Source organism: Chiroxiphia lanceolata, chromosome 1 (genome assembly GCF_009829145.1).
Source record: "Chiroxiphia lanceolata isolate bChiLan1 chromosome 1, bChiLan1.pri, whole genome shotgun sequence".
Lineage (NCBI taxonomy): Eukaryota > Metazoa > Chordata > Aves > Passeriformes > Pipridae > Chiroxiphia > Chiroxiphia lanceolata.
Window position 1 is genome coordinate 136,180,860 of NC_045637.1, and position 27,247 is coordinate 136,208,106.

The 27,247-nt window shown below is 36.7% G+C and overlaps 1 protein-coding gene across 1 annotated transcript in view; it reads left to right on the plus strand.

Annotated features, from left to right (window-relative positions):
* The window catches only part of MALRD1 (MAM and LDL receptor class A domain containing 1), a 238,601-nt gene extending 217,009 nt beyond the window's left edge, over positions 1-21,592 (plus strand). The window contains exons 36-40 of the mRNA XM_032689585.1: positions 8,407-8,483; positions 8,572-8,662; positions 18,741-18,816; positions 20,491-20,547; positions 21,271-21,592. Of these exons, the coding sequence (XP_032545476.1) occupies positions 8,407-8,483; positions 8,572-8,662; positions 18,741-18,816; positions 20,491-20,547; positions 21,271-21,372 (403 nt within the window). The 3' untranslated portion in view covers positions 21,373-21,592. The remainder of the gene's footprint in view (positions 1-8,406; positions 8,484-8,571; positions 8,663-18,740; positions 18,817-20,490; positions 20,548-21,270) is intronic.
* Positions 21,593-27,247: the final 5,655 nt, after the last annotated feature.

Consider the following 27,247-nt stretch of genomic DNA (forward strand, 5'->3'; position numbering starts at 1 on the left):
GAAAAAGAACTGGGAAACAAGATGGATGGGCAGGCTGGAATGAAAGACTACTTTGCTGTAAGCTGATTAAAACTAGGGCCTATCTCTTCAGTGAACTTTTTCAATTCACTTCAACAGTTTAGGTGCTGCTGTACTGATTTCTTGAGCAGGTTCACTTCATATTGTAAATGCCAATGTGTATTACTTCAATCTCCTAGATTGCTTAGAGTAAAAGAAGATGGAGAGCGGTCACTTTTCTCACTACTGAAATACTCTATATGCTGGGCACATCACTTGGAGTATCTGCACCAAACTTCCCTCAAGACAGCGTGGTGCTCTCAGTATCCCATATTTGGATTCTACTTCACAAAATGACTAATTTTTACTGGTTTATGCAAGTTTAAAATGAGTTTTTCATGAAGAAGGTCATTCATTTCGAGGGTCACTTTCTACAAAGCACAACCCCAGACTCAAAAGCAGGGGGAAGAAACTCAGGACTCAGTTTAATTTGGACTCTCATCTCCAGCTGTCATCTCCACTACACTGTTTCAAGCTGTTTCTTTCTCTGTCATGTGAATGTCTCATGTCAGCATCAGTTAAACAACATGCTTACTGGTGGTTTGACCTTTATTTAAAGCAGGGTTGAAATATTGGTTTTGTCCTAGAGAAAATTTCATTTTAATAATCACTTTCTTTTTTTCTGGAGGAATTCTTAAGACTTTTATTTTGTTTAATGGTTAGCTAAGTGAATAGTAATTTCACTGTTGAATTTAGCACCAAATCCTTTCTTCAGTGCCAGAAGTAGCTTCACTCCTAAAATCTCCCACTGGAGATTTTAACTCAGTGATATAGTCATGAAAAATCTGTTATCAAAAAACTATTATTTAAGAAGGTGGGACAAGGTAGCATAAAAAAGAGTATAATTGTTTGAATTGATGAAATTCAGGTCTGACCATCTGCTGTGAACACATACTTCTGCTTCATTGGTGTATCTGCATATTTGAAATCTGTGCCATAAAATAGAGTGGGCATCACATACCAACCTTCAATGAATTCTTCTGGGGCTTATTTCCTTGAAGAGTCAAGGCACAAAAGCAAATGACACAAAAAATAATTTCCATATAGGTCTGCATTTCCTTATGATAGGATTAAATACCCTGAAAAAAATTCTGTCAAGTCCAAGATTAACACACCAGTCTGAAACAAGAAGAATTTTAGTGAAGCCATAAAGTAACCTGTTTTTCAAATCAGTGCAATTCTTGGCAAAATAACATCAAAATCTGAGTTTGTTCTGAGGTGTTTAGAGTAGGGACCAGACAAGAAATCAGGCCAATCAGGCAGGTTTCAGACACTGACAGAATTTCTTTAAAATTTAAATTCATATTCTCTGTGAAATACGAACTTTCTCATGTGTCAGCTAATTTCAGTGAAGAAACATTTGCTCTGAAATTTTCCAGTCCTCTCTATTTAAAACAACAGATATTAGAGAAAGCATTTACCCTTCCCCATTTAATAAATGATTTACCTGCACCTAACAGGATGTCATTCACAAGCTGTCTGATACAAAGCTCACCCCCGTGCTCCTATTCTAACACCAGATGCTGTTTGTTTTCTCTTTCAACATTTAACAGCAAGCATGAAGGTGTTGCTCCTCTTGCCTAGCTGTGAAACAGCTAAATGTACCTATCTAATCTGAACCAGTCATTGTGACACTGTTACAGATAATGGCAAAAGACCCAGATGAGGTTGGTCTCTTTTATTTCCCGCAGTTTAAGCTGGTCTGAACTGCCTCTAGATACCTCCCCTTTCAGGTGTTAACATTAGAAAAATGAAGTCCCTCTCTAAACCTTTAAAATTGGTCACCATAATTTCATTTTGTATCTATATAAAAAACAATTAGATACACTGACCAAGTCCTTCCTTGTAACAGTTATCTTTTCCTATTCAGCTCAGGCTGTAATTAGAACCTCTCATTGTGGCTGTAAGAGCAGTGTGTAATCAGAGTGTGTCATGCTACGGACCTGGGAGTAGCTCCCTGCACACCATGGAAGAAAACCTACATATAAAAGATAATAATGCCAATACATGAATTTTCTTCCAAACTGTCATCAAGTATCACATTAAACCTGCTTTTCTAAAGAGTCGCAATCACTGTTTTAAGGAATTCTCTCTAACACATATCATTAAGTTCTTGGCTTCTAAGACTTGCTATGGCAAGGACTCCCTCAGGTTAGTTAAGAACTATGTGACAAATAAGTTCCTTATTATTAATTTAAGATGTATTTCCTTTCAGTTTGATTGAATGTTCTAGAAGATAGAACACACAGTTTTTCTTCCATTTACTATATATCATTTTGTTTACCTTCAGCATATCTGCTCCCGCTCATCTTCTGTATAAATTAAATCTGATATTTTCAGTCTCTGTCATGTGAGTTTAATCACTGTAATCTCTAATGTCTTTTATCTTACTTCTTATTCATCCTGCATGCTTTTATGATACAAAGTGAGCCATTACTTTCTTTGAATAATCTATGAGGATGCATAGATCTTTTCTCAGACTATTTACAGTTCTTTTAGCATTTGTTTATGTCTCATATTGCTCACCTTCATGTTGACTCATTTGTATTTGCCAGCTATGAATTTTAGCAGTTTTCAGAATAGAAGCTATATCTAGATCCTCAAATTCAGACCCTTGTTATCATACACAGTCACATCATATAATTCTATTCAGAAGTTTACTTAGCTTTCTTTTATGGCCAATTATGGGGAATTCTTGGCTTACACGTTCCTCTCTACCTTTCTGTGCTACTGTGAGTTTACAGCATCTGAGGATCTTTGAGGTATGTGTGCAAAAAGAGGTATGTATTGCTGAAGTAGAGGTTACTTCTTTCTCCAAAATGGAATGAAGAGTTGCTGTTTTCATCATACTGTCCAGGAATCTAGTGAAGCTTATTTTGTATAATACCAATTGCAAAGATTTGTGCACAGAGACATTTCTACACTGATATAGCAAATGGATGTCAAGTCTCTCTTTTCTGCAAGGAACTAGGTTGTGGGTTTGGTGGGGTTTTTTTCCCTGTGTTCTCTCTCACCATTCCTGGAGCAGCCTGCACTGCAATACATATGGCACTGCTACCAAAAAATGTCAGCATTCATGTGTAATGACCCCCATGTAATGTATTATAAACACAGCAAATGTATTAGAAACATAGCAATGGCAAATCTGAGTTCACACAGAAGATACTGGCTCAGTGTATTGTGGTTGTTTCATAAGTACAGTCTCTAAAGGATGTTGCAAAGTGTACATTCATGCTCATAGGAATGTATAACTACGATCATCCACATATTACTGCCTTAATCTACATACTATTAATATCATGTACACTAAATATTTGGCTGACTAACTTTTGGTCATTCTGAATATACGCAAGACATAACATATTAAGTTTTCTATATAAAAAATTTTTCAGATTAAAATAAGAAAAGCAGATATGCTTTGACATCCTGAAACGAAGCTGTGTGTCAGCCAAGCACGTCCTTGTAAATTAAACCTGCCCTGACTGAACATCGAAAAACAACAGACACCTTGTCTGGTTTTTATTTTTCGTTCTGAGTGAGATGAGCCATAACCGCAGGCACAGGATGCAGCAACATGGGCAACGCTAAGTTCATTCCTCTGTATTACCCGTACGTATATTAGGGAATAATGAGTTGGAAATCCTAGAAGCAAATTTGAGGGGTTAACATTCTCCCTTCCAGGGTGACTTTACCATAAGAACTTGCTAATAGCACAAGACATTTTGTCAGGCAGGATAGATTAGGATGTGCACTGAGATGGAAGTATTCAAGTGCTATTTCATCTGTCTTTCTCTGTTCCTCCTCCTGTTTTAACTATGAGGAGTTTCCTGTCTAAATGGATCACAGTGGCTATGTCTGCATTTCAGATAAGCTTAAGACTCATGTAAAATGTGGTGGTGCTAATTAGTCAAGATGTCATTAGTCCAAGGAAATTAATTGTACATAAATAATGTGGAATTTCAGCTTCATGGCTCAAGAGATAAATTCAGAGCTTTTTCAGAATTGTCTGTCTTAAAAATAAAGTAGCAGAAGAGGATTATTAAGCAAGCTCTTCAAAGTTCCCATTACCCTGCTAATGAAGATTTAACACATAGCCCAGAAGATATGGTTGATCTGTACTCCATAAGGTCCTTCCACCACATCAGCATTTGTGTATCCCCAGCTGCTCTCATCAGAGAGGAAGCTAATTGTGACTTTGAAGAAGCAACTTACCTGCCTCCCAGCTGAAAGTAGAACACTGGAAGTACAGTCCATGCATAGCAGTGAGCGGGTAGTTAAGAGTGTTTTTCTCCATTAGCTGTACTTCAAGTGAACCATCTCTTGGGTGCATATGCAGGCTGCTCTGACCTACCTGGAGCTGTTAGAGTAATTAAAGTTCACGTCAGGATTACATGTATCAAGGACTGTGCAGTAGAAAGGTGAAGTTTGACTTCCTTTCCTATAAAGTTGCCTGGTATTATTACTGTTATTCACATACAGTTTTGCAGTAACAGGCAAAGAACAAAGTCTGAGAGTTGAGATCATATTATTATGACTGCAAAAGCACAGGAATAGGTATTCTGTGTCCTCAGTACAAACATCTAGGGAAATATCTTCCATCACCATATATATAATATATATAAAATACATATAATCACTATAAACCAACACCATGCTTGCCTTTACCACCTTTTTTCCCAGTATTTTTATTTTATCCCTTAATGAAAAGAGGGACTTTTCTGGGTTTTTATCAATTGCCTGGTCCTACAGGCATTGGACAGAGTGTGAAGTCTACAGGAAATGTCACTGGATGAGAAGATCATTTCAACACTACCTCACACAGCTGCAAAGCACTGCACAGGCAGAAGGCTGTGAATAATCAGACTCAGAGAAGGGGGTACATGTACCTCATTCCTTAAGGACAAAAGGTTCCGTGTTTTGTTGTATAAGTTTTGCATAGCTTCTAAAATAGTTTGATTCGTTGGTTATAGCCTGCAATGGTTTCTGGATTTTGTTAAATATAAAAAAATATATAGTGGTATAACATTTTCAAACCTGTAAAATAGTCTCAATTTTCTGGATTTCTTATCAAAACCTCCAATATCCTATCCTTGTTTTGAAAATACCCCTCTGCTTTCCAATGGAGTGAAATAACTGGATTAGTTTGGTAAGAATTATTTATATTTTGTTTACATTCATGGTCTAGAACTATTCTCTTCTTCTCCAGTGTAAGTTATTGGTAAATATTAATACCATTACAAATCTCAATTCTATTCTCTCCTCTCAATTTAGAGAGTAATTTCTCCACCACTACTATGCCAAGGATATTAATGAACAATTTTCCCTTTATTCTTGGAACCTCAGTGAAAGTTGCAGTCTTCTCAACTAGCTGTAACTCTTACTTTCTCAAGTCTTTTATTTTTAACTTGAGAAGATGGAATTTTCTTAGTAATGAACAATCAAACCTTACAAAGATTTGAAGGAACCTCCAAATTATAAAATAAATTTTTCTGATAGTCTTACATTTTACTTCAGTGGTAGGAATGATTGCTAAGATTCCCTGTCGAAGTTAGAAATTAACAAATAAATTAATGTGTGGAGATACATGAAGGAGTTTTTAACCAGTTAATATACTCACTCTTCAAGCTTTTTGTTGTTTAACACTTCTTATCCATCCTGGTCTTTGAGGATTAGCTATGTTGTCTTAACTATCATCATGTTTTTTTCCTTGCCTCCTCCCTCTCCCTATAGATAGTCCCCATGCTTCATGCTTTCCCATCTTCAGTATCTTTCCCATCTATTTTTTTTTTAATTTGTCCTAACAACTTACCAAGTTTCAGAGATACTATCTTTGTTTTACCTTAACTCATTTTCTATCCTTTTTTTTTTTTTAATCAATAACAGTGACCTACGTGGACACAGTGGAAAATCGTTTCACTGGCCAAAATTGCACGTTGATAATCTGACATCAGATTCCTAAGTGGTGTGTGTCATGTAAGATAAACAAATACTGTTCATATTCAGAGATTTGGAAGGAAATAAATGGCCAGCCTTAGGTGGTTAGTAGTTGATTATAAAACCTCTATGCATGCATGCTTAGGAAGATAAAGCAGTTGCCCATATGACTAAAAGCTGCCTAAATTTTTTATCCATAATTCAAAGACAGCATGAATATGTGGAAATATTCCATCAATAAATGGAAACATAAGGTACTTCTGGGTAATAGAACTTTCCTATACTCTTACCAGTATACACACCTGCTTTGTGAGAGTTCTGAGGCGAACTGTGCCCTAGTGGATCCAGGGCAGCAGATGGCACCTCTCTTGCCATGTCTGAGTAGTTCTTGTGCGCAGCTGCAAATCTGTTTTCTTATTCTTTCTTTACAGTCAAGCAAGTTCTGCAGTGAAAAGAAAGAGGGCAATTTGGATTAAAAGCATATCTGGCTCAAGAGAAAATCTGGCAAACGGGGAGAAAAGAAATTGTACAATCGAGAGCAATCAGAAAATTATTTTGATGGGTGATTACCATCAGACTGCAATGTTTCTACATGGCTCCACAGAGCGTGGTAGGAACCCAGATGCAATTTGACATTTGTATAAAATCATCAGTCTGCATAAAAAGTAGCTTATGAATTACATGATTTTTTTTGTAGTATGCTGAAGAAGAAGGAGGGCTGAACAGACCAGGTATTTTCTGTCACTGAATAAAGTGGGTCTCCAGCTCAGCTAGAGCTGTCAGCTGAAATTACGCCATTTTTATTTAAAATTGGCATGTCAGAATATGCTACTGGCTCCAGTTTCTAAAGCTAGGCTTCATTAGTTTTATCAATTACCTACCTTGAACAAGGTAACCCTTTAACCAGAGAAAACTCACCTTTGTAAAATGGGTTAATAAATCTCTCTCTGTCCACTGTGTTCGAGTAGGGCTGGTGCTTCCCCTCTGGCATGGTCTCTGCCTACAGTTTTTCAATGGAGTACTGAGTTGCAACAAATTCCACATCAGTCTCTTTTGATCTCTAGTGAAGTCACCTTCTTCCTGTCAAATCTGAAAATGGGATACAGATCTGCTTTCTAACATGCCCTGATCCTTTCTGGATTCTTCTAGATGTCACTGAGGCTACAGACAGATTCTTGTTGCTCCTATCATCCAAACCTTCATCTCCCTACATCTACCACTCAAAGTCATTTTCTGGGAAAATGAGATAATGGAATACACTCTCCCTCTGGAGGGCCTAGTTAACTCACTGTGTAACTGCTAGGGTAAGGCACAAAGGCAATACCATGTGCTAAACCATGGCAAAAAACATGAAGTTCCCTCTCACATGTTCAAATAAAATAGCCTTAACATAAACATTTAATAGCGTGTATGTGAGATTTTGTATTACACATTTAAGGAGAGGAAACCACAATTTCAAAATGGAAATTACTTTATAAAAATTGGTAAGCCTTTACATTAGTTGTCATTTAGGGTTTGCAAAAATACGTGCCTTCAGCCATTTTGAGACTCAAACTGCACGTGTCTCAGCAAAGGCAGCCAACCTGGCCTAGGTGCCCGAGGTCCCTTCATTCTGATGAAGGCCACAATAACAGCAAGTAGACAAGAGCTAAATCTAGATAAATTAAAGTGACAAATTATACAGGGGTTTTTTTGATTTTTGGTGGTTTTTTTTTTTGTTTGGTTGGTTTTTGTGTTTTGTTTGTTTGTTTGTTTGTTTTGTTTTGTTTTGGGGGAGGTTTTGTGACTGTGATTAACCACTAAGCAACAAATTAAAACAGTAATGCTTGTGTAAGATTTCTTGTATTTGGTCACTTCAAATTAAGACTGGATTTTACCAAACAGTAATTTTAGAATAATTTTACCTGGCTGCAGTTGTTAGCTCAAATGTAACGTTTTGGTTTTGAAGGGGCATTTGTTAGAAAGATATAATTTTTGCAAGAAAATAGTAAAACAAAAGAGAGACAGATTAGGTGAGGAGGCAGGAAATCACATCTTTTTCATCTCTAATTGTTTGTGTTTCTCTACATTAGGGTCCCAGTTCCTCAACTCAGAAATTCATTTAACTTTCACATGGAGGGATACAGGGAAATTAGTCAGATTTCTTTTATGAGAAAACAATACAGTGATAATATGGACAAGGAAGCCAATTCTAAGCTTTGAACTTAGTTTTATTTTATTTTTCTCTCTCCTAAGTTTGTTTTGTGTATTTACCACTTACATTCCATTATATTGACTGGGTCCTGCTCTTTGTGATTCCTGGATAAGCTTTAGTCTCCCTGGTAAAAGTATTAAAAGGTTTGCATTTCCTGTGTGCTCATCCCTGCTAATCGTTCTTGCTTCTCCCTTTTTCAAAAATTCTTGTTTTATTCACAGATGTGGAAAAGAATGGGAAGGAAACCGTTGCCACATAAGTGCTAAGCCTCTTCAGCCTCCAACTCTCCTACAAAATGGTGGGTCTGTAAAAAGAAAGAAATATTTTTCAACTCATTCTTTGAGTGTTTTGTTTTACTTTTTTCTGTCTTTGCTCTAATTTTGCAGATATTTGGATTGGGTTTGGTATTGGTTTCTTCTTGATTAAAATTACAGCTGCTGCCTTGTATTTTCTTTCGAAGAAGAAAGTGCCAGAAACGTAAGTGAAACTTTTATTTTGCGTAAAGCAGACACAAATGTGGCACAAAGCAATGGCTAGCTGCCCAGACTCATTGGTTTCAACTTTTAAATCTCCCTGCAGTCTGTTTGTCTTCATGTGCAACACTAAGCAGAAAAACTAGCTTTGCAACAAAAGCTGACCTTAGTGGACCTCATCCTGGAAACAATGAGGAATGGCTTGACTGCTTAGAATGTTTTGATTGTAACATTGTATGAGTATTCTTAAACTATAAAATTCAGAGTTCAGAGGTTTTTCAGGATATGCCTTACACTGACAATTCACTATTTCACAGATATATTTCCTAGTCTTTCCTGTCATCCCTCTGATAATCTCTGCTTTCTCTCTCCTCCCTAATGTAAGATTTTTTTATTCTGTTTCTTATTTTCCTCTTACACCTGTGTTGCATCTCTGCCCATCTCGTAACTTATTCTACTAGATCCTTCTCTGTTGGCAAGTACCTACCACTACCCCTTCCTCCCTTTCAGCAGTTTCTGTTGTGCAGTGCGCTGTCTATTTTCATGTTGTTAGATTTTCCTCACCCTTCATTTTCTTCTCCAGAATTCATCTTCAAAGCTGTCTCTTTTCCTTTAAACTTGTTCTCTTCTATAGACTTTTCTCTCTTTGGGGATGCTGTTATCTCCCAAACTATCCACTAATCCATGTAGACTCCTGTCCTGACATTATTGCTGCTGACATGCCTCCTGTCCCTGCATGCTTCCCTGACAAGTAGAGCTGTCTATGGACACAGAAGAAAAATGTTGAAGCGGGAGCCTATATCAGTTGTGCTACTGTTAATTGAGTGCATAGCTTTACCTGCTTTCTTTACATCTCCTTCCTCTTCTGTAAGCGGGAATAACATTTTCTTATCTGATTTTGTAGGGGCTTCAAGACTTCATTCATTCACAGTAATACAGCCTGCTAAGGCACACATAGGGAAAGACATCTCAGAAGTGCAAGATTAGTTTTATTGTAAGAGCTGCTAGATTTTTTTTTTTTTGTAGTTTTAATTAGTACCTTTGGAAACAAATAATTTCCCAAAACATGTTTGATGGTGTTCTAATTAAAAAAGTATTGTTGTTCCTTATGCTACCTCTCCTGTACTCTCAATGCTCCCTTCTACCTTTTCCTTTCATAAATGTCTGCTTAAAGGTTACTGCACTGCCATTCATATCTCTTCTACCCACATATCTGTATTCAAAGAATATTTTTTCCTTTCTTGGAAAAGATATATATGCTAAAAAAAACCCAGTCTTTTTGTACCCTGTTGCAATATGATGTCAAACATGTGAATGTCCTATTAGCTATTAAAACACCTATTAGGTGTTAAATCACCTACTAGGTGTTAAAACAGGGGTGAATGAGGATCTTCTTACTATGGTGCTAAGAAAATATCACAGCCCTCATATGCAGAGAACCAGAGCTGTGAAACAGAGGGTTAGACAAGCTTATGCAACAAAGCTCATTCAAGTCTCGATTGTTTTCACTGGAATTGCCAAAAAGATCAGTTATGTTGATGGAAATTTTTGTGATTACAAGTTTTATCTATTATGAACTGAGATTGCCAAATCATTTTGCCCATGGTACAGAACAAAAATTTATAATTTTCATTGTTTTTAATCACAGTTGACTTAACATGTAAGTTAAAATGCATTTTATAGGCATCTTGCTAAGAAATAATCTAGCTAATCAATGGCAATTTGATTGAAATTATGAAATTGCAAAAACAATGAAATCTGAAACTTTGAATTTGAGAAGATAAGTTCATTCAGACAATCTGTCTCTCCTTCTTCAACTATCTAGTGCCTACCATGATTTGGTATATAAAAATCACAGCTGGAAACATAGTAGTGAATTAAGGCAAATTATTCTTTAAGTGCTTGATCAGTAGTCAGAACTGACTAGTCAAAATGCAGCCAATGTTACCATACAGAAGTTTGGATTTTTAAGATAAGCCTTTATAATAAGAAGGGACTTGTATTTGCATAAGTCTGTAAAATGTACAATGTGACAGCACCACACAGAGGCATGAGATTTTACTCCTCATTTTTTTTAAGGGATTTGATGAAAGGGAGGAATTTAACTGACACATAAATGATATATTCCTGCAATTAATTTTCTCTTCAAAGGCCTGTGTCTGCTTTTAGCCCTCCTGGATCACATTGTTTTCTAAAAGTCATTGGGCAGTATAGTCACTCTAAGGAAGCTTTCACACACTTGAGGCCATATTTACTGCCTTTTGATAAGTTCTTTTGCTAGCTATTTTTAGATAATTTCCATTAGTATCTCCTTGCCTTACTGGTATAGAACCACTGATATAGAACATGCAGGTATTGGCAGATGGTTCTTCAGAGGCACATTAGCAGTTGCAGGTGCTAGCTCCCAGGACATCTTGAAATGGAGTGCAGGTCCATCTATGCCTCTATGGAAATAGCACAGGAATGTGCACAAGAGCTAGAGAAGAAGTTTCAGAGTCCAATAGGACTAATTTTTTTCACCAGAAAGCCAGATAACAGGCAGTATGTCCAGGCTGGGACCCCTTAGACAGCTGCTGGCTGAGAAGTTGTCAATAACAGTGGTAAGAACCTAAGAGTTACATTTGTCCTTCCTTTTTTTTTCTTTTTTCCAACTGGAAAGACTAATAGTGTCTTAACTCTTCCTTTCAACTCAGAAAGGATGCCCCACTTTTCCTTTGCTCTCTCCTTCTGCTTCCTTTGCAAGTATTTAATTTCTGATCTGCAGGCTTTAAATGCTCCATTGACTGAATAGGATTTACTGGAAGTCATCATGTAAGTTTATTTCCTAATGGACAAAAGTGGCCGGCTACATGGCTTGGCAACAGTGTACTTCATTACCATGATGGCATTCAGATATGCAAGATACTTCCCAGTTCCCAGCTGGGGATATGTGAAACTTTTGTATAGAAACTTCAAGCTGGGGAAGCTTACAAATTTCTCACATTCCAGTTTGCGCTGCAGAGATGATTTCCTAGTCCAGAAGGGAAGGCTGCCGGTTACTCCACTCCATCAGTGGCATCTGTCCTTATTGACCACATGGAAGCAAACTTCATTTTAGCTTCCACTTTATTGCAGATTCCTTCACATGCTTCATTTTACTTTAAAAAGTGAGAATATGAAAAGTAAGTGACTTTCTGCCCAGCAAAGCTATGCTTTTTTGCATTTGCCTCCAAAGAAGTCATTGCCCCTGGATCCTTTCAGTTTGTTTCTTTCCTATTCTTGATCTGTGCCATCAGTTGCAAGGCTAATGTACCACAGCTATTATCAGTCCTGTCAATCTTAACAAGCACAGTACATTAAATTTTCCAAAGCATATCAGTAATGTATTTTGCCACACAGGCAACAGAGTGAAAAATGGAGGTGCTCTGAGAAAGTATTCTAAAATTATAGATCAGGGGGAAAAAGGACCCACAGAATCCATTTTTCATTCTGCCACATAACAGAGACTCAATGGTATCCCTCCTAAATTTTCATGTAAAGACCTCTAGTAACATGAATTTGATGGCATCCTCAAGGCAATCTTGGTACCTTGGGTAGAAAGACGTTTACTATTAAAAAGTTATTTTCCAAATCCTTATATGTCTGTTTACAATTTAAGTTCATTCTTATTCACCACGGACAATAACAGATCATTCCCTTCCTCCTTTGAAAAAGCTTTTTCTGCTCTTGAAGACAATTGTTATGCCTCCTTACAGGCTGCTTTCTTCAGGCTAAACAAGCTCAGTGCTTTTTGCCTTTCTCCATAGTTAAGGTTTACTTATAATTACGATGATTCCCAGTTTCTGCTGCCAGACTTTCTGCGATTAGACGTTACCCTTCTGGAGGTCTGGTGTGGAGGAATGGGCAGTGTATTCCAGGCAAGGCTCTCCAAGTGGATCTGAAGGGCTGCCAGAGGTCATTGCTGGCAATGCCTCTGTTCCTATATCCCAAAGTGTTAAACAGAATGACAGTATAATGACATTTATTAAATCATTTTCAGCCTGTGAACTGGAACAGAGACAGATACTGTTCTTGTAAAATGGGAGAAAAATGTGCAGGTTTATGGGAAAAAGAAAAGCAAAATTTGGAAGCATCAGCCATAACTGTTGTTTGAGAGTTGGTGTATTAGTCTAATGCTGCTATCCAAATCCATTTATTCTTTTGTTCTGAAGGATGATACCCAGTATTATCATCAGAAGTCTTCAGTTTTTCTGAAATGTACATCTCATGACCACTACACATAAGAAGGATGGCAAAGAAACAAGAAGTAGCAAGCTGAAGCAGAGTTAATCTCAGTCTGCAGCCAACAAGACCACTCAGATGAAAGATGCAAAGGCATGATTTAAAAAAAAATTAAAAAATTAAATTTCCTAAAGGGACTCAAAAAGTACAAAGTATAGACCTTGGAAAGAAAGACAGCATGCATACAGCCTAATCAAATGTCCCAGTGACTTGTAGATGATTCCACATCCAGCTTTCGGAAAGTCTTCTCTCCTTGCATCATACCTCCTGTTTCTTCTGTGGGATGTGCAAAATATAACCTACTTCTGCAAACATAAATTTAATTGAAAATATTTTGTAAATACTTTGGAAATTGAGGTCTTGAGGTTAGTTTCTGTTTAGAACTGAAGCTTTAGAATAGCTATAAAGAATTCTTTAAAGGAATTATTTTAATTAGTAGCTTAATTGTAATTGAATCTTTGGTCCACTAGGATTTTGTCATTGTTGTCATGGTCCAGATGATAAGCATTCTTCAGGTACTATATTTCCTACAAAATTGTGTCCTGTACAAAAGATTTAATTTTTCTTTGAAAGGTACATTGAAAAGTACAAAATTATGACCTATTGCATCCAAACAAATGAAATCTAGAAACTTTAATTTTCCATTACAAAGCACTATGTTACTCAGCAGTAACATAGTGGGCAGGTATTTTTTTGTAGATCATACAACTTCTTCCTGTCTCTGTGAAGTCGTAGTGGAGAAACCTATGACAAGGCAGTAGTTTTTGCTACTAAAGAATATAGATGAGCTTAGTAAAGCTATGACCTATGTTACCTCATCTCAAGATGATTAAACCTTTCCTTTCCTTTTGTGGTATTTGTGGTTATGTTAGAAAACCCAGTTTGCTCTGAGCTGCCTTACCCACATCTTTTTTTTTTTTCTTAAACTGTTCTGTGCTTGTCATTTTTAACCCTAGTTATTCCCTACTTGTTAGAGTCTTCTGAACTTACAATTTATGAGTTTTCCTCACAAATGAGATTTATAAACATTTCCCATTGATCAGTTATTCTGGACTGTAAGTTTTCAAGCAGTGAGTACGGTGGTAACATGTATAAAACTTTCTCCCCACCACAAGGGAGATGGGCATATTGCTCTTTACTGTAGTAAAAAGCTATCGTTTTCTGCCAGGTCAATGTTTCACTTTGGTCAAATAACAGCAAGCATTGCAGGAAAGAGCTTAACTCAAGCCACTACAATGCATTTAGTTAAAGTGTCCAATCAAGAAGTTAAAAACTGATGATCAGATGGCAACAGCCAGCCCACTGACTAGTACTGCACTTTTAGGCCTTCCTCAGCAGTATCTGTATTGGTGACAGAGTACAGTAGAGGACATACCATTGCTTTTCTCTAATCAGGGAGCTTCATATTCTGGTTAGCTAAAGTTCTACGGTGTTGTGTTTAATTCTAGAGATGTATACACAACATGTAAAGCAGTGAGAATATGTCATCTCAGTTCCCTAGCACAGACTTCTTCAGTAAAGCTTTCGATACTGTCTCTCACAGTATCCTCCTGGACAAAATGTCCAGCATAGAGCTGGATAAACACATCATGTGCTGGGTGGGCAACTGGCTCACGGGTCAAGCACAGACGGTTATAGTGAATGGGGTAACATCAGACTGCTGACCTGGCACCAGTGGAGTTCTGCAGGGCTCCATCTTGGGCCCTGTGTTCTTCAATATCTTCATAAATTACTTGGACACAGGACTGGAAGAGATACTAAGCAAGTTTGCAGGCGACATAAAACTGGGAGGAGCTGTTGACTCCCCCAAAGGTAGGGAGGCCCCCCAGAGAGACCATGACAAATTATGAAGTTCAACAAGGGAAAGTACTGGATTCTACACCTGGAATGGGGCAATCCCAGATGTTCAGACAGACTGGGGAATGAGATGCTGGAAAGCAGTGTCATGGAAAGGGACCTCAGGGTCCTGGTCCATGGTAAGTCGAATATGAATCAGCAGTGCCCTGGCAGCCAGGAGGGCCAACCACTACCTCAGGGGCATCAGAAAAAGCATCACCAGCTGATCAAGGGAGGGAATTGTCTCGCTCAGCTCTGCACTGGTGCAGCCTCACCTTGAATATTGTGAGATGTTTTAGTCACTGTGATATAAGGAAGATATTAGCTATTAGAGAGTGTCCAAAGGAGGGCAAGAAAGATGCTGAAGGACCTTGATGGGAAGCCGCGGGAGGAGTGGTTGAGGTCACTTGATCTGTTCAGCCTGGAGAAGAGGAGACTAAGGGGACACCTCATTGCAGTTACAACTTCCTTCTGAGGAATGGCCTGGAGTTGTTTCAGGGGAGGTTTAGGTTGTATATTAGGAGAAGGTTCTTCCCCCAGAGAGTGTTTTGGCACTGAAACAGGCTCCCCAGGGACATGGTCACAATGCCAAGCCCAACAAATTTCAAGGAGCGTTTGGATGATACTCTAAAGCACATGGTGTGACTCTTGGGGATGATCCTGGGCAGGGCCAGGAGTTGGACTCAATGATTCTTGTGGGTCCCTTCCAACTCAGCATATTCTGTGGTTCTGTGATTCAGGCAGTTAGTACCTCATCCAACTGATGGATTACAGTACTTGTGTAAACATGGGATTATATTTTTTCTTGTATATTCTTTGAGATCTTTTGAGTAATTTGAAAATATTTCAGAATTTTTAAGGATAATTATTGGTATCCCTTAGAAAGAATCATTTGCTACATTCACAAATGGGGGTAACCATACATGTGTTTGTATAAATACATTGATATATGTACATCTATGTGCATATATATGTTGTATATATACGTGTAGCATAAAAGTTACATATAAGGTAGTACATTCAAGGTGACTTTGAAAGCCCTGCTTTGGCAAAAACATTTCTAAGAACAGGAGAGAACTTAAGAAGGCTCATTCTCCACCTAAGTTTGGGGTGCATAAATTCAAGCACTGTCCATATTTTGGGCCATAAAATTCCCATTTTTCCTATGATTAGGTGACCAATACATATGCTCTTTCATGATTCAGATCTAAAGTGGAGAAACACCTGAAATCTACTGGGCAGCCTGAGCAAGACTCAAGTTTTCATGCTAGAGAAAACCTCACACACACACACGGGACCAGTTTCAGCACTAAACACAGCAACCACAAACATACTGTTTAAGAAGTCCGACAGCACTCTTTTTGGTGCCCACAGTTTGGCACAGTGTTTTTCTGGTTAGTTATACTCTTTGCAGAGAAAGCTGGAGATCCATGTTCAGCATCCTCCTGCCCTCAAGACAGACCTAAGCACTCAACATGTTCTTGTCCAAAATAAGCTTTATATAGGCCTTGCATGAATTACTTAAGTTTCATGGGGGAGTGGGGATGAAAGAGAATCAGACCTATCCTCACCATTTGCTACTGGCACAGTAAAGGATGTTTCCATTGAGAATTTTGTGACTTGGATTGCCTTTTGGAAATATCTCCACTGACTGTAAGCAGAACTGATGTGCTTAATTCCACATCACGCTTTTAGATCAGTTGGTCTGTGATGTCTAAATCAGACACAAAAATTAAGGCATGAAAATCTGGCCCTTTGGGCACTAGTTTAGAAGAAGAACCAAACTTCTTGAAAACTTCTCATCTGAGTTTGCTTCTGGCCTCATGTTTTCATTTTAGAGTAAAAAATAAATTCTGTACATATTTTCTGGACTTTATGCAGAAGGATTAGGGTGCAAATATATACTTAAGGTGCATATAAGTAATCTAATATATTATAGCTTCACTAAACTAACTAAACTGTAATAAATCATGATATCATGATCTTTAAGATAAAATGAAAAAATCAACAGGTTCAAATATTCAGCTCTCCACATTGCAGGCAATCAAAATAAATTATGAGACTGGCATTAGAAGCAATTACTTTCTGAGAATCTTGTGAAAAATATTATAGAGATGTTTCTGGTTTAGTGTAAAACCCAGACTTAGTTTCTTGTGCTGATTTAACTCATAAGGTCATATAAATATGTATCCTACTTGTGCCTTCCTCCTAAGCTGCCATTCTGGTTTTAGTTATTTGCAAAAGAAATCATGCAGTGTGTGTCCTCTGTGGTTCTCGCTGAGGAACAGCTTCCCTTCCCCAACACCTTCATCGACTGTGCTTCTGTGACTACCCTTTTCCCCTCAGTAACCCAGAGCCTGTCTATCAGCTTCTAGGAAGACACTGCTTCAACCACCTGTAGGAGCAGCTTTGGAATAGGACTTTTTAATACAAGAAAATCCATTTCTCCATCACTGAGACTGATGGGAAGCTTTAGGAAAATTTTTGTATTAGAATACTGTACAAACACAGCTTTCTATGTACGCATGGGTTTGCATACCCTCTTATTCCTAAAAACTGTGGAAAAAATCAACAAAAACTAAAAACATCTCTTCAAAAGCAAAGATTAGCTTCAGCTTCATTCTTCAGTAATTTTAACTAATACAGCTGTTGTTTTTTATATAGTCTTGGAACACTTTTGATGTTTCACACCTTTCACTACAAGAAAGACACTGAGGTGCTGGAGTGAGTCCAGAGAATAGGACAACAAAGGTGGTGAAGGGTCTGTAGTTTAAGTCCTACGAGGAGCAGCTGAGGGAGCTGGGGTTCTTTAGCTTGCAGAAAAGGAGGCTGAGGAGAGACCTTACCACTCTCTACAACTACCTGACAGGAGGGTGGAACATGGTGGGAGTCCATCTCTTCTCCCAGGCAACTAGTGACAGGATGAGAGGACACAACCTCAAGCTGTGCCAGGGAAGGTTCAGGTTGGACACCAGGAAGAATTTCTCCACAGAAAGGATTATTAAGCATTGGAATGGACTGCCCATGGGGGTGGTGGAGTCACCATCCCTGGAGGTAGAAAGGACTGGACATAGTGCCATGGTCAATTTGACAAGGTAGGGATCAGTAAAAGGTTAGACTCAGTGGTTTGAGAGGTCTTTTCCAACCTAAATGATTCTGTGATTTCAAGAATTGTGGAATACTAGCAATCAGTCATCTATAAGAGAAAAATATTTAGGTGTAGGCAGAAAGCTCCATCCTCATTCTGCTTTTGAAGAATTAATGGGATTAACTGCACAGGTTATAAGTGCTTCCAAAGAAAATGGAATATGTGAAGACCTTTATCAGGAAAGCACATCTTTAAACTTCTAGAGGAGACCCATAATTAGCAAAATTTGTCCTATTCATCTATTATAAATTGCTTAAGGCATTGTGTTAATGCATGAAACCTTTGCATTTCAATACCTTCAGTGATTCTTTACTTCTGGCTTTTCAGTAAAAGTTATGGGTTGCTTCTATAGATTTAAAACTAATACTGATGATTTTGACCCAAAATGCAAGTCCTTTCCTAATTAATTGGAAAATCAGAGTTCTTATAACAATTAAATAACTAATGTGTTTTGAACTTGGATCCTAAGATCATGTCAATTAATGAATTGTTTGTGTGATAGTTGCAAAACACAGAAGGAACGTGATCTTTTAAGGTAAAATCATGTTTTGTTTAATATATAACACTGTATCTGCATTTTACGAATACTTAATAGCTCTATGCTATTAAGTAGCAACATTTTAAGCAGCTACAAATGCAAAATTATTATTTTAACCTAGACATTACTTATACAGAATATTGGTTTAATTTCATCAATTTCAGTAGAGCTCAGTCGGAAATTTATTTAGCCATGTATTATTTTTTATTCAAGTCTTTTCAACTTGAAACTGTTCAGTTCTTTGACAATCTGTGTGATATGGTGGGTGTTTTTCCTTTTTTTTTTGCTTGACTTTTCAAGGAAAGTACAGGAAACTGTAAATGTGTCATTTGCCAATCCATTGTACAAAGACCTTAGTTCATCTGAGAAAGTAAAGGTAAGTAGCAATAACTGCTTCTATACATTCAGAAAAGTATGAGTTTGTAGTCCTCAAATAGTTTTCCATTGAAACAAACAGTGTAATACTTCAGTGAATGTTATTTAATAAAAGAAGTGAGAATTAAAAACTAACGCAGCTCTCACTGCATTTTTAAAATGTAGGAAGATTTGAAATCGGCTCAGTTTTGAAAGCATCTCAATATTTATGACTTTTATGACTGTGGGCTGTTGATTCAGAGAGAAAAAAAAAAGAGTTTTGGATTAAATATTTAGCCACACACAGATAAGAAAAAGCTCACTGGGACTTGTCTCCTTTTGATTTGGAAAAAACAACAAACAAACAAACAACAACAAAACAAAAAACCCCACCCAACAAAGCAAACACCCAACAACAGTAACACACCAACAACAATAAAACCACAAAATGCATGATTTGACATCCAAGCTGTCTTTACACGCTCACTATAATAAAACAGTTTATAATACTTCCCAGTACCTTAAATGTGCATCACAACTCCCATCACTGTAAAATTCATGTTGACACTGAACAAACACCTGGTCACACATTTGCCTAATGTATTTTGTTGATCATAATTAAAAGACTGCTAGAGTAACAAAGAAGTTTTTAAATAAAATATATATCTAAAAGTGAACATATTGCAGCAAAAGATTTCAAGGTAAGATTTAATTACCAAATTATAACATCTAAAATTTATGTGTTTACATTTAACAAGAGAAATATGATTCACTTAAAATGCAGATATCTGCAATAATTTTGTTTATATTTTTGTTTATAATTAAAAATAAAATAGACAAAGCACCCTGGAGTAAAAAGCAGAAAAAAAAATATTTAAAATATTCTTCCTGCCCTAGTTTTGATACTACTCCTATTAGCATTGAAAGAACTAGGCTTGGTTTAAAATAGAAAATAAAACTTCCTAGTCCTTTGCACAGTCAATAATATAAGATTCCACTGTGGCTTTGAATAGGATTAACTATGACATGCCATTTACTTTCTATAAAAGGGTCCTTACACCTGATTTTAGACATTAGATCAAATGAATTCACTTATAGGTTGGAGTTTGTGAGAGCTCCAAGTTGGAAACATTCCCATCACAATCATGTCCAATTTATCAAGACATTTTTATTTTAGTTAAAATAGATTCCTGACAGGCTTCATTTAATAGCAAGTTGAAAAACAGAAGCATAGCATCAGGAGAGACATTTCCATGGAAGATAGCCCCAGGCATTGTGATTGAAGTCCTGTTCTGTACCAAATTGTCCTCTATTTGCTTACACTAATTTTTCTTTTTGAAAGGAAAACAGGAGTTATGAATTTTCTCCAAGTCTGATGAGACTTAAATCTGAATGGTGTATCACCAATCAAAAGATATGACAAAACATGAGCAAAAGCTCTTATCTCCAGCTGAATAACCACAAGTTAGGCACTTGTGGGAGTCTCTGAGTTTCATAAAGAAAGAACAATTCTCCTGGACCTTTCTGAACACCAAAACCATGTGGGCTTAGCACTGCTACACTCTTGTCTATAGTATTGCTGCATAATTTTGAATCCAAAGAATGTGTTATTCAGGCAGCAACACTGAAAAATATTTTCAGAATATTATTTGCAGCTCACTAAAAATATTCTGAAGCAGTTTTTTTCTTTTTATAGTCTTCTGGGTATGCTGCCTCACCCGCTGTTCAAATCAGTGTTTCACCATGGCATGAGGTATGTAATAACACATTTCTAGGTTATATGTTGGGCTAGTAAATGAAATTCATCTTCAGAGGAAAGGGAAAAATGTCAGTTAAGTCAATTGTGTATTGTTACTCGTAATGTTAGCAACTCTGGAAATCTGAGAAAGATGACCAGGGTTGTCTTGGTTGGCAAGGACCTCATAATAGCAATTTTAATAATTTTGCTTATCATAGCTGCTTTTACACCACACAGTAGTTCAACGTGTTCCACTACAGGCAGATGCTAAATAAAATTTTTAGAACAACTGAAATCCTTACCCAAAGGGTTCATAATATCTCTTTTTTCATACATTCCTCGTTCAAGAATATTAGAACCAGTTATTTAAATTACAATACCATTTACCAAAATTAGTGAGCCACTGCAACTACACTATTGTACATAGATTCTCCTAAAATTATAGTATATGTCTATTAGAGCAAGGGCTTAGGAGACAGAAAAAAAATTGGAAACAGATGCAGAAGAAGGTTAAATTACTTGATCAGGTATATGTGGCAGACAGTTTTTTCAGTGGAGCTATGCTAATTTTTATCAACTGAAAGTTTTGTCTAAAAAAGTTTGTTGATTTTATAGTTTTCTTTGAACTTATCATCATATATTACTTCTATCATAAATCTACAGCCATTCATATGTGCATTTTAACAAATGAATTGAATGACTTGGATTTTAAATTTCATTCTATCTTTTTTATTTTAGTATCTGTTTAATGAAGATGTGAAGGCTACTTCTTTTTCAAATCCTCTCTATGGTGTAACATCAGAAGACATGGAGAAATTATGTAGTTCCTTGAAAACATAAACATAAACCAGGATCAATATTGATTGTAACTCTTTGCCTGAAGATTTTTTCTAAAATTTGAAAGTATGTCATGATACTGTAGTTTTTGCAATATGAATGAATAATCCTTCATAGAATAACTCTTTTATTAAAACAATTATGTTCAGAAAATAACTTTATATTAAAAATGGAATCCATACAAAAGTAAAACATAATAACATATAGTCTTCTGTCATTTCTGTTGGTGGAGAAAGAGATCGATAATTATAACTGTGAATTCATTTTACATTTGTGCATTTTAAATTCCAGTATGTTAATAAAATGTTTAATCAAATCCAGATTCTTGAGGTTTGGGAATCATAATTTTATGTCTGGTATTTCAGGAAGGATGACTTAAATATTTCTATAATTTTACACTAGAAAGGGATTTTAACTGACTCTTTTAATGTTCCAAGAAGTAGAAGGAAAAGAAAAGTCTTTGTATAATTAGAAACATATCAAGCTAAATCACCAGTGGTCATGAATCATGGATTTTCATATCAGCTCATCATGTGATTCATTAGTGTGACATACCAGTACATAAATTTATTTTAAAAAATATATGTTTATTATTAACCTTGATAACTATATCTGACCAAATTTCCCTCTGGTCAGCTCTGCAGTTCTGCAGTTCTTACCACAGTGCTACTGATAAATTTAGCTTAGTGGTTGACAGAGGGTGGAAACTAGCATGTTTAGGAAACCATATTTCTGCTGAATAGGTTGGCCTCCCACACAGCTGAAATTTATGTCGGCCTGTGCCTACATGAGAAAGATATTGGGAAGGAATTCTGGATTGCCTTGTGATTTTGATTGTCATCCTCTGTGGTACCAGGCGTATCTTGTAATATGTTTACACTTTAAATAACCTGACAATTTGTCATCTTCTATAATGCCCACTTGCATTATAAGATCATCATTTTTAGCTTGAAGGCTTAAGTGTTCCTGCTGTGCTTGTGTTTTCTTCCCATACTGTATTTCTACAGTGTGCGTAATTTTAAACCCACTGGCATGTTTCAAAGTTACTAAACTCCTACAAATTTCATAAAAACAGACATCAGCACAGTAGATGGTATCTCTTCATTCAGGGAAAGCTGAATTGCTTGACATTTATTAAACTTTTGAGACTCCAGATAGAAAAGCACATTAAAGTCTGGCTTCATTCCATCATGCACAGGACTTACTGGTTTTGGTTTGGGTTTGTTTTGGTTTTCTTTCATTTTTTCTTCATAGCATAACCATAGTCTATATCTTTCGATATATCTATATACCTTTGTACTTTGGGCCACAAAACTACTTTTAACTTATTCTTTATAGTCTGATTGACATGTTGTTTCACTGGTAGCCGAATCAACAAAGCATGATGTTTGCCCATCTCGTACCTTTCTAGCATTACGCTCATAAGTTCATCTCTGCTGCTTTGTAAAACCTTCTGATTCACTTTCGTCTATCTTCTGTAATCCACTGTAGTATCCTCAGTTCTTGCCCAAACTCCACAGCCCGCTCAAAAACTTTGTCTCTTGAGCTTGTTTCCTTAATATGTTCTAACTACAAACTGAAAAAGAAACATCGATCACTGTAGGCCCAGAGCTACCTGTGTGCTGATCAGCTGCTGCACATGTGGCTGCTTGACTGGTGGGCAGCACAGGTGACAAACTCTCGCTGCAACTGCTCCTTCTCTGTGTCCTGAATTTGTGTGGCTGTCATCTGCACCACTGCTGCTTTAATGAAGCCACTTGGAGCTTCACGTCTTTTCTACACCCACCTGTCCTGATGCCAAGTTTAGTTGAAAGTTACCAAGTGTTATTCATTAAGGTTTTAAATAAGGAGCTGTGACAAGAGCTGTTTGCTTTCTTTCTCACATGCTGTTTTATTTCTGAAACAGAAACACAGAATTTTCTTACTGTACTTGTACCAATTAAGACACAGAGAATATACTTGATCCAGCAAAGTGCCAAGTGCCTCCAGCTCCTGAACTCTAGAATTTTGATAAATCTCTGGGAGATGATTGATCTCCATGTTATAAACAGGCATTGAACATTCCTACAAGGTCAAGCCTATGTACTCAAATTGTCATCTATTCTGCAACAGACCAGCACTGCTTGTAGAATTTCATTAAACACTAAAATGCTGGTTATGCTATAGTTCTTAAATCTTCATTCATTGTGTCACACTATTTATATCTGTAAAAAAAATACCGTAATGCAAAGGATAAGATCAATAATGGTAGAACTTTATCCCATTCTCCCTTATGAAACAAAACATATTTATTTTACTAGTAACGGTACTGATATTTTAATGTCCCAAATAAAAGCATATGATTATAAAGAATTATTGTAAAAGAACTCAAATAACATCGTATTACTCATCAGTAATTATCTCCTGAGAGAACTCTGACTCTTCTCCATTGTAGCTGAAGAAAGGTAGGCTTTTCATCAAGATAATTTTCCATTTTTATAACTGACAGAATGTTTATAAAGAAAGTGTTAAAATTCAGACTTTTAAACTTCCTGAACATCAATGTTTTTTTATTCTTCTTATTTCATCAAGAACAAAAGACCAAATTACATTCACTCTATAGTTATTGTCTCATCAGCTAACAGCCCTAGACTGAAATGTTTAAGAAAAAAAAACATAATTTTTATTTAATTTTCTGAAACTTTTCAGTACTTTGAACCAAATTCATAGAATTCATATTTTCAGTTATCCTTGCCGCAATTTTAATTTCAAAATCTAAAGAACAAATATACATGAAATATACAGGATACTAATATACAGGAAAAAAATATTGTTAAAACTTTCTACATACGTTTCTTACTTCTCCCGATTAATAATAGCCCTTGACTAAATACCTTCTGTAAGCTTATGCTGCTATTGTAATAAATTCTAAGCAATAAAAATAAATTTTTTTATAAGTGACCTTCAGTGTGGTCATTATGCTCTTCTCAGAGTTGTTTTGCTCCCAAAGTCTCACAGTTATAAAGAATAGAAGCAACCAACAAGTCTCTTGGTTTCAGCTAATCTTCATTTCAATATAAGACATATTTATGGTACATCTCAGCAATGGTTTCACACACAGATCTTGTCTTAGAAAGAGCACTGTATTTGCAGCTTGTTTCAATATTTGCCTTGACATCTGCTGCTGATATTACTCCACAGTTTTGGAAGGGAGCAAGATCTTATCTTCTGTATACAAAACTTTAAGTGCAACATGTGACTGTGGCTCACTGGTTGCACTGTTGCCTCTGTACCAATGTTTCATACTGTTACTCCAGGTCTCCTATTTTCCTGCATCTGCTGGTCATTACAATGGAGATGCCCAGGCATTTACTCCAGATGTTTGCTGATGAGACTTTCTCTCATCCTTTTCCTGTTCCAACAGCAACAGCCTGATGAATATGAAAATCATAAAATTGATCAACCACATGATCTAATTTTGAAGTTATTCTGGTTTTGAGCTAGTGGATGGGTTAGGTGGCATCCAGAAGTCCTTTTCGGCCTAAACATTGTTGTAGTTCTTTGATTCCATGGTGGCACCCAGTTCCTCCTTGACATCATTGTCCTCACTAAGTTCTGTCTCCAGCTCATGCCATATCTGCTGAGAGAATTCTAAGCCAAAGGTAACCTCAATTGCCCCTTACAGTTCCTTCATTATTTGCTCAGCTGTGGCTGAGGCCTCAGGCACAACTTTTGACTTTTTCATTACCTGTTTCAGTATCTGACACAGCTGAAGATAGGTTCTTGGATTACTTAGAGCTTTGTTCTGCTGCATCTTAATCAGACACGCTGCCCTATATAAACACCAGAACCACCTAAAAAATGCCCACTTTTTGTAACCATCAAGTTGGCAGCGGTTAAATTAATCTTGTCCTCAGGTAGATGCCTACCCTAGAACGCAGTAAATGGAATTCTAGCAGCTCCTAATTCTTTCTGTTGACTGTAAAGACAGTCTAGACATTATGTCTGCAACAGAAATGTCTAGATTTAATAATCTGATTCCCATTCCTATTGTTTTAATTAACTCCAAATTTCATTAATGTATGTATGTGATATGAAGATTCTCATTGGATAAGTGTACATACATACGGCCAATTTCTAGATCTCTCTATGAATTAGATAGAAAGAGCTTAATATATAAACATAACTTGCAGTAATGCATCTGTCAAAAACTGGCATCTTCTGTCTCATTTTCAGTTTGTGTGTGGGAAGACAGGGAGAAAGCAGGGAGAGAATTCAGATTTAAGTTAACAAAAATGGAAGTTCATAAGCACCTAAGTAGAAAAATCTTTTGTGGGCTGCATTGCTCTATGTAGATTACAACATGTGAGAACTCAAGCACCTGACATGGAACAGTATTCTCTGCTAAGTACTTAAAGACAGTCATTTATTTTCCAAGGTACCAGTCTGTTACTAAGACTTGTGAATAGGAAATTATTCTCCACTGTGTGAGGATGAAGAAGTACAAAGTGCAACGAAGGAGGGAAACACAATACTAAGAACACACATAGCAACAACATTCCAAACTGTTGCTAGACTGTTACCACGTCATTGACTGTAGCTTTTATATTGTAGTCTCCCTTTGTATTTGAAAGCAGGTATGCAGTTGACCAGAAGGGTGGCCTGAATGTGCATGTTCCTACAGCAGCCATCCACAGATCTTCAAAAATGCCAGTGAAAGCTAATATTCATATCTGGATTTTAATTCACCATCTGTAGCTATAATCATTCTTAGGGATACATTTCATGCTCAAAAAAAAAAAAAAAAGTGCTCAAAAAAAAAGGTGCATTTTCTACAAAATATTTGATATATAACAACTAAGATATGGTAAACTTTAGCATATTAGTCTTAGTAGGTTTGCATTTCACTTGTATTACGATACTCAAGGTGAATCTCAAAGGGGGACAGGAGGAACAGATCAGAACATAACTGAAGACACATCAGAACTTTACAGCATGTTTACTGTTCTGTAATAAACCACAATTTTGCCTTTATCTTAATAGGGCCAAAAAGCAACATAGTGATCAGCCTAGAAGAGAACACAGTAACATAAAGCTTGAGTGTTCAGGTGGTGAAAATAGGGTGTAGTAGCTAAACTAAAGTGGCTTGTGATGTGAAAATGAATTTCTTGCAGTCCACTAAGCCCCTCATGGACCACAAGCTAAAATATGTCTCCCGACGTTGGTTCCAACTTCAAGGAATTTTCCATTCCGATAGTTCAATGAATTTTTAAATGTTATCTTTTCTCTTTCCCATTTCTTGATAAAAGGAGTTAACTTTTATTTATGAACAGTGTCAAATGATTATGGCTTGGGGAAGAGTTGGTCAAGGTCAGGGAAGAGTTTAGGCAACAGGTTAAGCCAGAAAAATTATCAGCTGCAGCAGAGGGTGGGTATTCTACTTTTCTAATGAAAATGTGAGTCTCTGAAGCAAGTCAGCAAGGCATGCTCAGCTGGGTTAAATGGGTTTAACAGGGAGAAATGAGCACAAATTATTCATGGGAATTCTTTAATCTTCTGTGTAATTATGTGATCATTCCCAGAACAAAGACTTTGGTTGCTCATAACAGGAGCAAAAAGTCAGTTCACACTCAGCACAATGATTAGCATACAGCTATGGAAAACAAAAACCTTCTGATAATCTAGTGCTTTAATTTTTTCTGCATATTTTGAAAGTTTGGGATGCCAAGGCTAACTAATTTAAAGGTAATTATAAGTAACTCATTTTTTTCTCAAAAGAAAGCTGTTTTCATTTTGTTCTTCATCTTAGCCTTTAATTTTGAGTCCTACATCTTCAAGTGGTTAATTTTTATTTTTTTCAGCCACTACATAAAGTCACAGGTCATAAAACCAGTATCAT